The sequence below is a fragment of the Lemur catta genome, chromosome 21 (genome assembly GCF_020740605.2).
Source record: "Lemur catta isolate mLemCat1 chromosome 21, mLemCat1.pri, whole genome shotgun sequence".
NCBI classification, from domain to species: Eukaryota; Metazoa; Chordata; class Mammalia; order Primates; family Lemuridae; genus Lemur; species Lemur catta.
In genome coordinates, this window is record NC_059148.1 from 27,966,599 (window position 1) to 27,980,021 (window position 13,423).

Below are 13,423 nucleotides of genomic sequence, written 5' to 3' on the forward strand. Positions count from 1 at the left end.
CAATGAAGCATCTGTTCCAGCTACTGAGGAGGCTGAGATGGGAGGATGGCTTGAGCCCAGATAAGAGTCCAGCCTGGGCCACATAGCAAGACCTTGTTTCAAGAAAAGAAAAACAACAACAACAATGTCAATGACAAATGTGGCTCATGCTCTTTTTCCACGGAATAGTAGTTAGTGTCCTACCCCAGTGCTGTCTGACTGAACTTTCTACAATGATGGAAGTGTTCTGTATCTGCGTTGTCCAATGTGGTAGCCACTAGCCACAATGGCTATTTTTTTTAATTAAAAAAAATTTTTTTAGAGATGGGGGTCTTGGCTGGGCGCGGTGGCTCACGCCTGTAATCCTAGCACTCTGGGAAGCTGAGGCGGGTGGATCGCTGGAGGTCAGGAGTTTGAGACCAGCCTCAGCAAGAGCGGGACCCCAGTCTCTACTAAAAAAATAGAAAGAAATTATCTGGCCAACTAAAAAAAAAAAAAAATATATATATATATATATATAAAAAAATTAGCCGGGCATGGTGGCGCATGCCTGTAGTCCCAGCTACTTGGGAGGCTGAGGCAGGAGGATTGCTTGAGCCCGGGAGTTTGAGGTTGCTGTGAGCTAGGCTGACACCACGGCACTCTAGCCTGGGCAACAGAGTGAGACTCTGTCGCAAAAAAAAAAAAAAAAAAGAAAGAAAAGAAAAAAGAAAAGAAAAGAAATCATCTGGGGTCTTGCAAAAAATTCAAATTTCTAGAGATTCTGAGTTCATAGATTCATGGCGGGGCCCAGAAAAATGCTATTTTTAACAAGCTCTCAGAATATTCTAACTTCAGTGGCCTGAAGCTCACTTTGGGAAAAAAAAAAACTGTTTTACTTGTGTGGAAAGCGAATTTATTAAATCCAGGAGTTAGGAAAACTCTGAGAAAATGTACAAAACTTCATGGGAACCGCATTTTATGAGGAAGAAACCGTAGCTCCCAGACTAACTGCACATTCGACAGTATTTAAACTCAATTGTTTTGCAGTATTTCTCTTCGTGTAAAAAAATATCAAAGGGAAAACGAAAGCTCATTCTCTTTGGAGAAGTTAACGCCTTCAATGCTCAATGCACGCGATTAAATTTTTTTAAAAGCAAAAAGGAAACCAGCGTCTGTGGCGAATCTGTTGCTACCGATGTGAAGGTCCGGCGCGAATCTGTTGCTACCAATGTAAAGGTCCGGCGCGGCCGAGGCTGGCGGAGGAATCTGCCGTCGCCTTGCGTGGAGCCCGGCGCCTGTCTCCGCGGGAAGGAGAGCTCGAGCTTTGCTGAGGTGAGTGGACGTGGCTTGGAGGGAGCGGGGCCGACGCCGGAGAGAAGGAAGAGGGAATTCGGCCTGGACGTTGCGTCCGCGCTTCTGTGGGCCGCCATGTTGAAACCTGGCAGAGAGGAAGACTTGGGAGTTGTGTGAGGGGAGCGTGGACGAGCGCTGGGTTAAAACGGCGGCCCTTTCCTTCCGGCGTCTCCCGAGAAAGTGAGGGGCCGGGGGCGCCAGCCCGGATGGTTGGCGGACAACCTGAAGGGTGGATTGGGAGTAGAGGTTTTTCGAGAGACGCTTTTTGCTTCCGAGGCGCACTGCGCATGCTCGGCGGTGGCTGGGCCTGCCTGCGGGTGCCGCCTTCGGTTTCGTTTCCCGCTGGGCGGACGGCGCGGGGAGCGGCTCTCCCGGAGACCCAGTAAGGGGATAGTTTAAAAAAAAAAAAGCCAGACAACTTTTATTTGTTAATAATTTATAATTACAAAGCACTGTTATAGCCACCAAATTATCTCATCTTCATAAAAACATCGTTAAGTGTAGCTACATTTTTACAGGTGAGAATACCAAAGCTCAAAATTTAACTGATGTAAGTTTGGCCCAGGTGGAAGGACTTGGGTGCGGTGGCGCGGCTCTGCAGGCCCGGCCGCCGGGAGGGTCCGGCGCAGGCTCGCTTGAGCCCAGGACCTCCAGACCGTCCTTTAGGGGTTATTGCCCTACCCACCTCCACCCCGGCCATTCATCTCTCAAATCTCGTCCCCCGTTTATGAAAAAATGAGAGAGTAAAAATCCAGTGAGGTGGTTGTAGGAAATCATAACATAATGCTTCAAGGGAGGAAGTACACCTAGAAAGATTAATGAGAAGCAGTGAAATCCGCTGTTCGTATTGCAGGCGGGTGAGAGAGATAACAAAATCCAAGCTTATCCCTTTTGTAATTCGCTTCTATTTTAGTTTGAGGAAGTCTTAAGGCTTTGAACGGGGTGGAAGAGACGAATTTGCTTCATGGGGGAGGGGTTTGAAGCTGGACTTGGAAGGACTAATAGTGTTTCCACAAGTGTAGACATGGGAAGCAGAAAGGAAGAGAATATTCCCAGCAGAGGATATTACCTCGGGAAAGTCATGGAGCTGGGGAACTAGGGCACCATTCGAGGAATGAGGAGCAATGCTGGGTAGTTTAACTATAGGTGGGATGGGAAATGGTGAGAGGCTGAGAATGAGAGGTTTGAGCACAATGCCATTGACTTTGTATTTTACTCTGCAGATGTTTGACTTTTTCACTGGGGTAAAAAAAATCCACGGTACACCCCTAAGTAATCACTCCTCCTATGTTCCTACATAACCCATCAACAGAAGAACAAAAAAAGGAAAGATCCTTTTTTTTTTTGGAAACAGCATTTTGCTCTTTTGCCCAGGCTGAAGCCTTTCCTGGGCTCCAGTGATCCTCCCACTTCAGCCTCCTAAAGTGCTGGAATTATAGGCGTGAGCCACCACACCCGGCCCAGATATCATTTTAATAAATGTATGGAAAGCTGCTGTTAGAAATGAGAACTACCATATATTTTCACAGAGCTCTGGTTTTTAAGTAACATATTTCAGCATTCCTCTAAAGTTTTACAGAGTAGGTCACATAGGCATTACTGGGTCTGAAATGTTAGCAAGCACTTTATTATCCCAGGAAAGATTCACATGAATTAATTATCATGTATCAGCATGAATGACAACTGCAGTGTGCTTACCTTACTATTCCAGCAAAGATTCACATGAATTAATTACCATGCATCAGAGGGAATGACAACTGCAATGTGCTTGCTGGCTGAAAATTACTATCGCAGTAAATTCTTACACTCTGAGGCAGACTGGATTATCAGCTAGGGAGCTGAGAAGAAATCCCACATTCATTTTGAACCAAAGAGCCTACAGCTGGTTCACTGTAGTCTTAGCTTTACTATCTGTTTATTGCAAAGCGCTGCATTCAAATCACCATTTTCACTTATAGTTTTGTTTTTTAAAAGTCGTTATGTTTTAGTGGTGCTTGCTGAAAAATTTATAGATGAATGATGTAATATCTAGAATTTGTTTCAGAATAATCTGGGGGCAGATTATTCTGCCCACGTGTGTGCTGGTCTCGTTGAGCCAGGTGAGGAGTTCATGGAGGGTCACTGTACAGTTCTCTGTGTTGGTGTATGTTTGAAATTCTTGGTGGTAGAGTTTTTAAAAAGGCCATTTTCCGCAGCAGTTCCTAGGCTGGTTTTCCTGTGTAAAGTCTGTGAAAGGCAAACCCGGCTTCGATGTGTGGTGCCATGTTATAGGGTAGCTGGTAATCGCCCTATGTGGCTAAGCCAGATGCTACACATATGGATGAAATCCAAGCACGCTGCCCTCAGCCTCCTGAGAGGGTGTTTGGAGGAGCGGGTCGGGGCATCTCTGGAGCCCAACTGCCTGGCTTTGCTACCGTCTCCCCCACCTACTACCTGGGAGGCCTTCGCATCTGTGGGTATCCCCTCCCTTCCTTGTCTTCAAGAAGGGTGCACAATGGTATCTACTTCATGGGCTTGTTGAGTGTTTGATGAGTGGCTCATATGGATACATGAGTATCTGTGAGTGGATATACATGTATTCCATACACGCTTGCTGTTATCATTCTTAGAACATGAACGACTGGGTGCCCATTGCCAAGGAGTATGATCCGCTCAAAGCTGGCAGCATCGACGGCACGGATGAAGACCCACACGATCGTGCGGTCTGGCGGGCGATGCTGGCACGATACATCCCCAACAAAGGCGTCACAGGAGACCCCCTTCTCACCTTGTTTGTGGCAAGACTAAACTTGCAAACCAAAGAGGACAAATTAAAGGAAGTCTTTTCCCGCTATGGTGACATCCGGCGGCTTCGGCTGGTGAGGGACTTGGTCACCGGGTTTTCCAAGGGCTATGCCTTCATAGAGTACAAGGAGGAGCGTGCCGTGATCAAAGCCTACCGAGATGCAGACGGCCTGGTCATTGACCAGCATGAGATATTTGTGGACTATGAACTGGAAAGGACTCTCAAAGGGTGGATCCCTCGGCGACTTGGAGGCGGTCTCGGGGGGAAAAAGGAATCTGGGCAACTGAGATTTGGGGGGCGGGATCGGCCTTTTCGAAAACCTATTAATTTGCCAGTTGTTAAAAATGACCTTTATAGGGAGGGAAAAAGGGAAAGAAGGGATCGGTCTAGATCCCGAGAAAGACACTGGGACTCAAGGACGAGAGATCGAGACCACGACAGGGGCCGGGAGAAGAGGTGGCAAGAGAGAGAGCCCACGAGGGTGTGGCACGAAAATGACTGGGACAGAGAGAGGGACTTCAGAGAAGACAGGATCAAGGGGAGGGAGAAGAGGGATAGAAGCAAGTAGGGGCCCCAAAACAGCAGACCCCTAAGTGAAGATACAGCGTAAGTAAAAGTGTCGGGTGCTTGCCTGTATAAGCAGCGCAAGTCTAATGGTTGAATAAAACTTACTGATGATAATGGGGTTTGGAACAGTTTTCTTTCCATTCTAGAACCTGGTTCGGGCTGATGTTATGAATTTATCGTCTTCATCACATAGTTCTAAGGACGTGTTTAATAGGATCAAGAAACAATTCTGTAGTTGCTGATACCTGTCTGTACAGAGAGGCATATGTAAGGAGCCACCACTCTCATTCAACCTGGCAGTAGAGAATTTAATTTCCTCCCCTGTTAGAAATGATCATTGTGAATGTGTGGCAAAAAGAGGAGGTGACCTAATCACTAATCTGTGACGCCTGGGGGGATCCTAATCTGAGTAAGTTGTATTTTGTGGGTCTTCATATCCATAGCCCAAGGGTTTGCTGAATTGAGATAAAAATGGGATAGAAAAGTGAATCCAAGGAGAATGTGCAGAGACTGAATCCCAGAGGCCAGCCTGCACATCCTGGCGGCCACCAGCTACTCTGAACAAACGTTAACTCCGCTCTTGCTAGAAATGCTGACTCTTTTTTTTCTTTTTCTGGCTGGCATTTAAAATTAAAAACCAGAGTTGCAGGGCTGTGATCTGTGGTAGTTGTCCAGCCCTTTGAACAGACACAGCTAAACAGAAGTGGGAGTGAAATGAAAATGAGGAATGAGGAGTGGTGAGAATCTGAGGAGACTGTGGTTGCATCTGACAGACTCATTTTGCTTTTCCTTCCTGCTTATCTGGCCTCTGGTTTGCTCGAGGGCTTGATCCAGGGACCTTAACTTCTGAGGACTTTGAATAAGTACCATACTGTTCAAAAAAGTAACATTTAGCTTTTCTTATCAATGGTTGTATCTTTGACAGTTCAGTGTTCTTAACATTCACGATGTTTCATGCAGAATAAATAAACCTAGTCAAGACTCACACAGCTAGGTTTTTACATACAATGATGAGTCTCTGATGGTGTTACTTACGGAACTGAACCAACCTGCTGTGTATCTTAAAAGTACTGTCAGCTGTTAGAACAGTTCTGGAAAAATATGCCCTTTGCACATTTCCAGTACAGAATTTTAGTATCTCCCAAGTCTCAGAAAACAGCCTTTGCAGGAATAACACCTTTCTGATTTCACTCACATTTCATTTACAGAGTTCTTCCTAGAAGTGTGTCGTGGGTCAGAGTTGGTAGGTTCTTTAGCTAAACAAGACTGCCCTGTATCAGGGAAGCATTGTTGTAAGATATCAGGAGAAAAAGCAAATCCACTTCAGTATTTACATAGTGAGCTCAGAGCGTGGATGGATTTTAAAAACACATGCTCAGATCCCAACTCTGTACATTTGGGCTTAGTGTTATATGGGCTCTGGTAACTTTAGGAGAAAAAAAATGGTGCAGCTCTTATGGCAGGGACTTTGGCAGTAGCCATCAACATGACCAAGGCATGTACCCTTTGACCTAGCAATTCCACTTCTCCTTTATTCTGTAGATGACCACATGTGTGTGAAAGTGTGTAACGGTTTTTGAGGGTAAGGGATTTGGAAGGAAGCTACCCGTTCATCAGTGGGGCCTGGATGGACATTAGTAAATTACACATCTGTACGATAGACCAGAGTTCCTTAGCCTGAGCACTGTTGACATTTGGGGCTGGTTGTGGAGCTCACTCTTGGTTGTGGGGACTGGGCATTGTAGGATGTTTAACGCTATCCTTGGTCTTTACCCAGTGGATGACAGTAGGCTCCCTCTTCCCCTCTAGTTGGACAATGAAAAATGTCTACACATATTGCCAAATGTCACCTGGGGGCGCAGTCACCCCTGGGGGAGAACCACTGTTTCATGTATAGATTATGCTGCCATTTATGTAAAAAATAGTTATACACACACGTGTATGTGTACACGTGTGTGTGGGTTTAATGTAATTGGCATGTATAAACTTTCAGGAAAGATACCCAAGAACCTGGCAACAGTGGTTACCTCTTGGAAGGGCAACTACAAGTGGCAGTGGTGGGAGGATTCCTCAGTATACCTGCTTCTAGATTCTTTGAGAATAAATTCTAATACTTCTAATGGGCAGTCAGGTTTGAGAACCACTAAGATAAAGCAACAATGTTATCTGTCTGGTCATTTTTTTCAGCAATCTGGAAACAGTCTGTTCTAGATTCTGAAAATCCTCCTGACGGTTTCTTAGCAAACTGTGGCAGATTGTGCAGAATGTGTCCCTACCCGTCAGACATACTTGAGTGCTGTTAGGAGGTGCCACCTCTCTCAATCTGTGAGCACTGAGCCCTGCACCCTGGGTGCTCCTCAGGTGGAGAGAAAGTGTTATGCGGGCAAGTCTCCAACTCACCAATTGCAGTCAGGGCATCTGGCTCTCTGCGACTGCAGCCCTGTGAGTCTGCCAGATGTGTGGTCCCCAATCCATCTTCCTATGTAGCACCCTCACTCTGCTCAGTCTCCCCCACCCGCCATCCTGCATCACCGAGGCTCTCATACCCCGTAACCAATCTGCTTTGGGATATTTGCCTTCTTTGAAGGGGACTAAGGGTTTGACATAGTGAATGATAAAAGGAAAAAAAAAAAAGCACACAAGAAATGTTGCAGTGTCTCATCCTTAGCAACTTTGTTTGGTTAGTACTGCATAAGTCACAGCAGATTCCAAGGCACGCTGCCTTGAACATTGCTACATGCTCTAGGCATTATCCAGAACAAACCGAGGGTTCTTGCAAAGTTGTCTCCATTCTCTGGGTGGGAGGACTGTCACCCACATTTTCTGTTGCTTTGTGTCTGAGTTGGGCCAGCAGCTCATCCTGTGACTTCAGAGGCCCTGCCTGTCCAATCGATACATTCTATATAATATGCTACTGTCATCACAATTTCATGAACATAACTAATGAAAAGCTACCCTTTCCTTGCCTTCCACTGAAGTATGTCAAATGTGATAATAAAACCTCTACACGTAGAATTTTATACAAAGCAAGTCAAATAGCAATTTACAGTGGCAAGTGATGTATTTGGCTTGAAGAAGCTTGTCTTAACTGAAGTTAATGCAAAAGTCTGGCCTCAGTTCATGGGATTATTAAATATATATCCTAAGGGATCTGAGTCATCTATTATAAACGGTGATGACCCTAGGTATAAATAAACATTTCTTTAGAGTTTGGCATCAGTTTTTCAACATCCGTCCTCAAAGCAGACAGTTAGTTTGAGGGGTCAGTTTTGAGGGTGCATCTGCACCGAGAGGTGTGGGGCAGCGGCCCTTGGGCTGCAGGCTCAGCTGCAGGTGCTGGCGGTAGACAGTCCAGGTCGGAGGGTGGGGACCAAGGTCACAGGTGCTGCAGGGCTTCCTGTCCTTGCTCTGTGTAGCCATCATCCCGGTGGGTGTTGGCCCACTGTCCAAAGGACTCCTGGATGTGCACGTTTCTCTGTGTGTTGGTCACGCGCCTCTTATCTCGGGAGAAGAAGCTAAACCTTTTGGAAGGGAAAGCAGAAACAGGTATGAGAGCCAACCCATTGCTGTGCACTTCGCGTTTTTTGCAATGCCAGGGACATACAGCAGCAAACTTGGGAGGGAGCAAACCAAGGTGTGAAAGAAGTTTTGGGGGTGAGGGTCAAAGTTATTCTAAGGAAAAAGCGGGGGACTCTGCATGTCATTTGGTCACGGCACCTTGGAGGTCACACAGTGTGGGCAGGCATGCACTTAGGTGATGTGTGAGGTGTCTTCTGCCTTAGCCGCTACGGGGGTCCTTCCCATTACCAGTGGAAATAAGAAGCTCCTGGAAACAAAGCCTGGGTTTCTTTAATTACCCTAATGATGCAGAGAAAGGGATACTGAGAGCCATGTGGAACGTAAGATGGTTCTGATGTAAGCAGTTGAGTATTTCCAATTTAAATAGTTATGTATTTATTTAATGTCAGTCAGGAAACCATGGCCCAGATTTCATGGACATTTACTGCTTAGGAGGAGGCTAAAGTAAGCATTTAAGTAAAATAAGACAATTAAAAAATAAGTAAATCGCAGTACACATGGTTCTCTGATTCGATAAACATTGTGAATATAATATGCAAATGAATCTAGGAAGCAATCAATTTGGACTTTCAGTAATGGATTTAATGGTGAAAGCCTTGGGAATGTATCGCCGTAACTAGCTACAGAGCAACAGCTAATTAGCCCAGGAGGTCTTTTTAAAACAGCTGTGACTCGTGTATTGCTCCGAAAGAACTGCCAGATGCCTATAAGATAAAGGCAGAAGTCACAAGCTTGCGAAGCGGCCTCTTTAAAACAAGGTCTACTTTGAGATCACGTAAACTTAGACTAGGACCCTGGCTGGTGAACTTGAAGTTGGCCCACCTGAGGATTTCCCAAAATCTCTTTCTAAGCTGCCATCTGTCCTTCAGTACTACCAGGCTTTAATAAGATTCCTTCTATTGTCACCAAGTTCTTCTTACTCTTGGAATTTTGGCTCTGAACTTGGTAAGAGATATAACATAATCACTATGTTTCCTGGGGCACAAGAATAGGAGTGAAGCCACCGAGAAATCAAAGCTTCACATAAACTATTTTTGGTTCCCTGTCCGTTCGCCTGTTAGCATCGTTTAGTGCTGTGGCCCACAGAGTTTAGTCTGAATCACTTCTGGGTGAAAATGGTTTTACTCTCCTGGGTTACTGGATCCTACAGTCGCCGCCTACCAGGAATAAAGTGTTCTTTCATCATCAGGCCAAAGCAAGCCAGGTTTACCTGCTGAAATTCTCCCTAGCAACTGAGGTGTCTTTTCTCTATAGCACACGTGTCCTGGCGAATGAAGGCACGATTGTCACACTGGGTTATTTGTGAGCTCTTTGCGTAGGGTAACTGGGGCAATTAGCCGGCCAGAAATACGGCAGCAACACATCACCGTTACGCGTCACCTCTGCCTGACTCAGGTAAGCAGGAAAGCCACTCAGCACTTCGCCCCCAGAGAGCATCGAGACACCGGTCCCCTCCTGTGATTTTCTTTCTTTAACCAGAACAAATGGCCAAGGGCTTGGCAAAACAAAGCAGTTTAGAAAGCTCCGGCGTGAAGACGAAAAACACGGTGTTAGTATCACTCGGGGACCGCAGTGGGCGTTGATTACTGACCCGTCACTTAAAGGACCTTCTTTACTGGATCATGGGCAAGGTGGTTTTAGAACAGAAACAGAAGAGACAAAAAGAATTATCGGTGACAGAGCCGAGAATTCCGAGGTGTTGCTTGTGCAGACTGAGCGCAATGAGTGGCATGTTTGAAAATCACACCTGACACCCACTTCACATGGGGACACGCAGGTGACGGCCATGCAGCTAAAGTGGCCAGAGGAGACAGGCCAGCCCCAGCAGCAGCCGTAGCAGACATTCCAAAGGCACAACCCAAACAAAACCTGAAACACACACACACACACAAACACACACACACAGTGCCTACAAGGGAAACAAGTTGTCGGACAGGCTGCAGGGTGGGGTCATCTATTATCAGTCCAGCGGCTACCATGGGCATTATGGCTGTAAAGATCCTGGTTCAGAAAGTACAGATAGACACAGAGAAGATAAAAACAGGGGAGGCATGAAAAAGAAGCAGTCCATAGACAGAGGCAGCTGAGGGGTTCGCTTGTAGCATATGTTGTGGGGTGAATTGTGTCCCTTGCCTCCAAAGTCATATGGGTCCTTACAGGTGTAACTATTTAAGATGAGGTTACACTGGAGTAGGGTGAGTCCTAAGCCAACATGCCTGGTGTCCTTATAAAAGGGGGAGATTTGGACAGAGACATGCACATGGGGGGAAGTCACGTGAAGATGGAGGCAGATAACAGTGTGATGCTTTGCAGGCCAAGGAACACCAAAGCCTGCCAGCCTGCCACCGGGAAAGAGGGGCCTGGGACAGATCTGCCCTCACAGCCTCAGAAGGAGGTGACCCTGCTGGCACCTTGATCTCAGACTTCTGGCCTCCAGAACAGTGAGATGGTGCATTCTGTTGTCTAAGGACCCCCGACTGGGGGACTTTACTACAGCAGCCCTAGAAAATGATACAGTATGTGGTGGCCACCAAGGGACGACAGAGTGGCTCTCAGGGGCTGAAAACGTAGGCGTGGTTGTGGGAAGGAAGGAATCCAAACATGCTTTGCGAGGCTGTGGAGACACCCGTGCTAGCCATGAGCTGCAGGCCCCATGCCCCCAAGGCGGCCAGGTGAGGCCCAGGAGTGAGCGTATGAAGTGTGACGCAGGGAGAACTAAAGCAGAGAACCAGCATGATCGTCTAGGACGCTTCCTCAGCCTTCTGGACAGGTCCGAGCCAACAGTGACCGCTCACTGTGCCTCACCTGGGCAGGGGAAATGAAGACGAAACTCCTACCAAGCCACCAGAGCTTATTTTGAAAAGCTATGATTTTTTTTTTTAAAAAAAGGTTGGCTGGGAAAAGATATAATTGTCTCAAATGAGGTTTGGGGATTCTCTGGGTGTTTGGATCACTTTTTTTCTTTTTTGAGACACGGTCTTGCTCTGTTGCTCAGGCTGGAGTGCAGTGGTGCCATCACAGCTCACTGCAACCTTGAATTCCTGGGCTCAAGCAGTCCTCCAGCCTCAGCTTCCCAAGTAGCTGGGATTACAGGTACGTGCCACTGTGCCCCGCCTCATGTTTTTAATTTTTTTGAGACAGCATCTCACTATGTTGCCCAGGCTGGTCTCTGAAACTCCTGGCCTCGAGAGATCCTCCTGCCTAAGCCACCCAAAGGTGTGAGCCACCGCGCCTGGCCCTGGATCACCTTTGTTGCACTTCACAGAGTAGCTGAGAGGTGGCATCTTTGCAGAACCCCTGATGGTGTCTCAGGATGACACGGAGAAGGTGGAATACCTTTTGCTAAGTGAATGGGCTCAATCCCCAGAGGCCAGGCTAGTGGGCACAGTTAGCTTTCCAGGGGCTCCCAGCCACACCATTTTGCACCCACCTTTGCCAGGACACCCAAACAGGGCACTCATAAAGATGGAGTCATTGCGAGGGAGGTGGCCCCAGACACAGGCTGGATCTTTTTCCTGGAAAGATGTCTGCCCACTTGGCAATGCTGGACTTCATTTGCGGCCGAGGCGGGGGTGAGAGGGACACAGGGCCCAGGAAGACCTGGAGTGTTCCCGCCGAGTTGCTGTCTGCGTGTCTCGCTGGGCTGAGCGGGCAGCCCCCTTCCCCTGCTGTTGCAGGTGCTGCCCTGCAGAAGCTGCCTACCCTAGAGGAACAGCCATTTCCATGAAAAGACTCACTTGTTTTGGCCAAAAGTTTACGTCGTGGATACACTGTAGCTGGTTTTAATCTTCCCCCCACGGATTATTCCTGGAGGACTGAAACCAAAGGAAGTTCTAACAGTGGCATTTCAGGCAATGTAACGGGTGGCTGTGAAGAAGCTATTCCTGGGCTGAAGCGAGGGAGGGAGGTGGTAGGAGGACAGGGACAGAATGCACGGTGGCCATGACCACTTGTCACCTGTGTGGCTGCCTACTCCAAAGCCAACCTTTCCAGTTTTCAAGGCCAGTTCTGACCTGTTGTGTCCCCGGCCCTCCCTCTGTACCTGCCGCCTGCATTCCTGTCTCTGATCAGCCCCTTGCCCCCGGCCTGCAGAAAGCAACTGTGACTGTCTGTGGAACCATGACTGAGTGACGGGGCCCACACGAAGGGGGGCGCTGGTGCCTGGCATTCGCTGGAAACAAGGCTGAGCTCACTCCGCACTCCCTCGTGACCTTCCCAGGCAGTGCCAGCCCGTCCTCTCGGGCCAGCAGCTGCTCAATCACAAGCTATTCTTGGAACATCTTCTGGGCACACTGTTTCCACTGGCAGCAGGGGTTTCTGGTTCCCTTGTCGAGTTCAGCCCAGAAATGTGGAGTCTGACGACTCTGACTCATGGTGTGTTGGAGAGATAAGGGGCCGGGCAGTCAGCCCACAGCTGGGGCCGCAGGGAGTGTAATGAAGAAGCAGGGATGGGGGTGGGGGGTTAGCCAAGGTGAGAGGATCCCTTGAGCCCAGGAGTTCGAGACCAGCCTGGGCAACATAGTAAGACCCAACTTTAAAAAAAAATTGAAAAATTAGCCAGGTATGGTAGCATGCACCTATAGTCCCAGCTACCTGGGAGGCTGAGGCAGGAGGATCGCTTGAGCCCAGGAGTTTGGGGGTGCAGTGAGCTATGACTACACCACTGCACTCCAGCCTGGGTGACAGAGTGAGCCCTTGTCTCAAAAAAGTAAAAAAATTAAAAACAACCAATAAGAAATTATAAATAAAAAACCAAGAGAAAATAAACAATATAAACAAAAAAAAATCAAAAAACAAAATGGAAAAAAAACGAAAAAAAAAATAGAAAAAAGAAAAGAGATGAAAAGAAAAGAAAATTTTTAAATTAGAAAAAAAGTCAGTGGGCTTCTCCAGGCCTCAGTTTCCTCATCTGAGGAATGGGGATAATTGTCCTAGCCCCGGGTCTCTGACAGGGTGGCAGACACCTTGGTTTAAGTGCTCTACGCTGGTGAAGCCCCTTCAGGCCTCCTTGGTGGTTACTTATTGCTGCAGCACGAGGGGGAGGGGAGAAACTGGTCCAGGCCATGGCGCTGAGCTAGAAAGTGGCCGTGAGCTGCACTAAACAGACTGCAGCGCAGCAGAGACCAGAGACCTAGACGGGTGTGAGAGGAGTGAAGGAAGGAAAGGGGGAAGGGCTAA

General features: G+C 47.6%; 2 protein-coding genes across 5 annotated transcripts in view; one reads left to right on the top strand and one right to left on the bottom strand.

Moving 5' to 3' along the window:
* Positions 1-1,175: 1,175 nt before the first annotated feature.
* On the top strand, positions 1,176-4,778 carry SNRNP35 (small nuclear ribonucleoprotein U11/U12 subunit 35). Of its 2 annotated transcripts, none has more exons than XM_045534972.1 (2): positions 1,176-1,293; positions 3,924-4,778. In XM_045534972.1, the coding sequence occupies exon 2, from the start codon at positions 3,927-3,929 to the stop codon at positions 4,665-4,667; it is 741 nt and encodes a 246-aa protein (XP_045390928.1). In that variant the 5' UTR covers positions 1,176-1,293; positions 3,924-3,926; the 3' UTR covers positions 4,668-4,778. The 2 variants fall into 2 exon arrangements, with proteins under 2 accessions (XP_045390928.1, XP_045390930.1); XM_045534974.1 differs by lacking the exon at positions 1,176-1,293 and adding an exon at positions 1,644-1,832.
* Positions 4,779-7,314: 2,536 nt separating this feature from the next.
* RILPL1 (Rab interacting lysosomal protein like 1) overlaps positions 7,315-13,423 on the bottom strand; it is a 29,383-nt gene continuing 23,274 nt past the window's right edge. The window contains exons 7-8 of one of the 3 annotated variants that reach the window (XM_045534975.1): positions 9,837-9,860; positions 7,315-8,187 (exon numbers count right to left, since the gene is read on the bottom strand). In XM_045534975.1, the coding sequence (XP_045390931.1) occupies positions 8,043-8,187; positions 9,837-9,860 (169 nt within the window). In that variant the 3' untranslated portion in view covers positions 7,315-8,042. Of the gene's footprint in view, positions 8,188-9,836; positions 9,861-10,158; positions 10,247-13,423 lie in introns of all 3 variants that reach the window. The other 2 variants (XM_045534977.1, XM_045534976.1) reach the window with 2 other exon arrangements.

Bases quoted from the DNA above. Each gene is read 5' to 3' on its own strand.
- SNRNP35 (XM_045534972.1), top strand. From the start codon at position 3,927: ATGAACGACTGGGTGCCCATTGCCAAGGAGTATGATCCGCTCAAAGCT.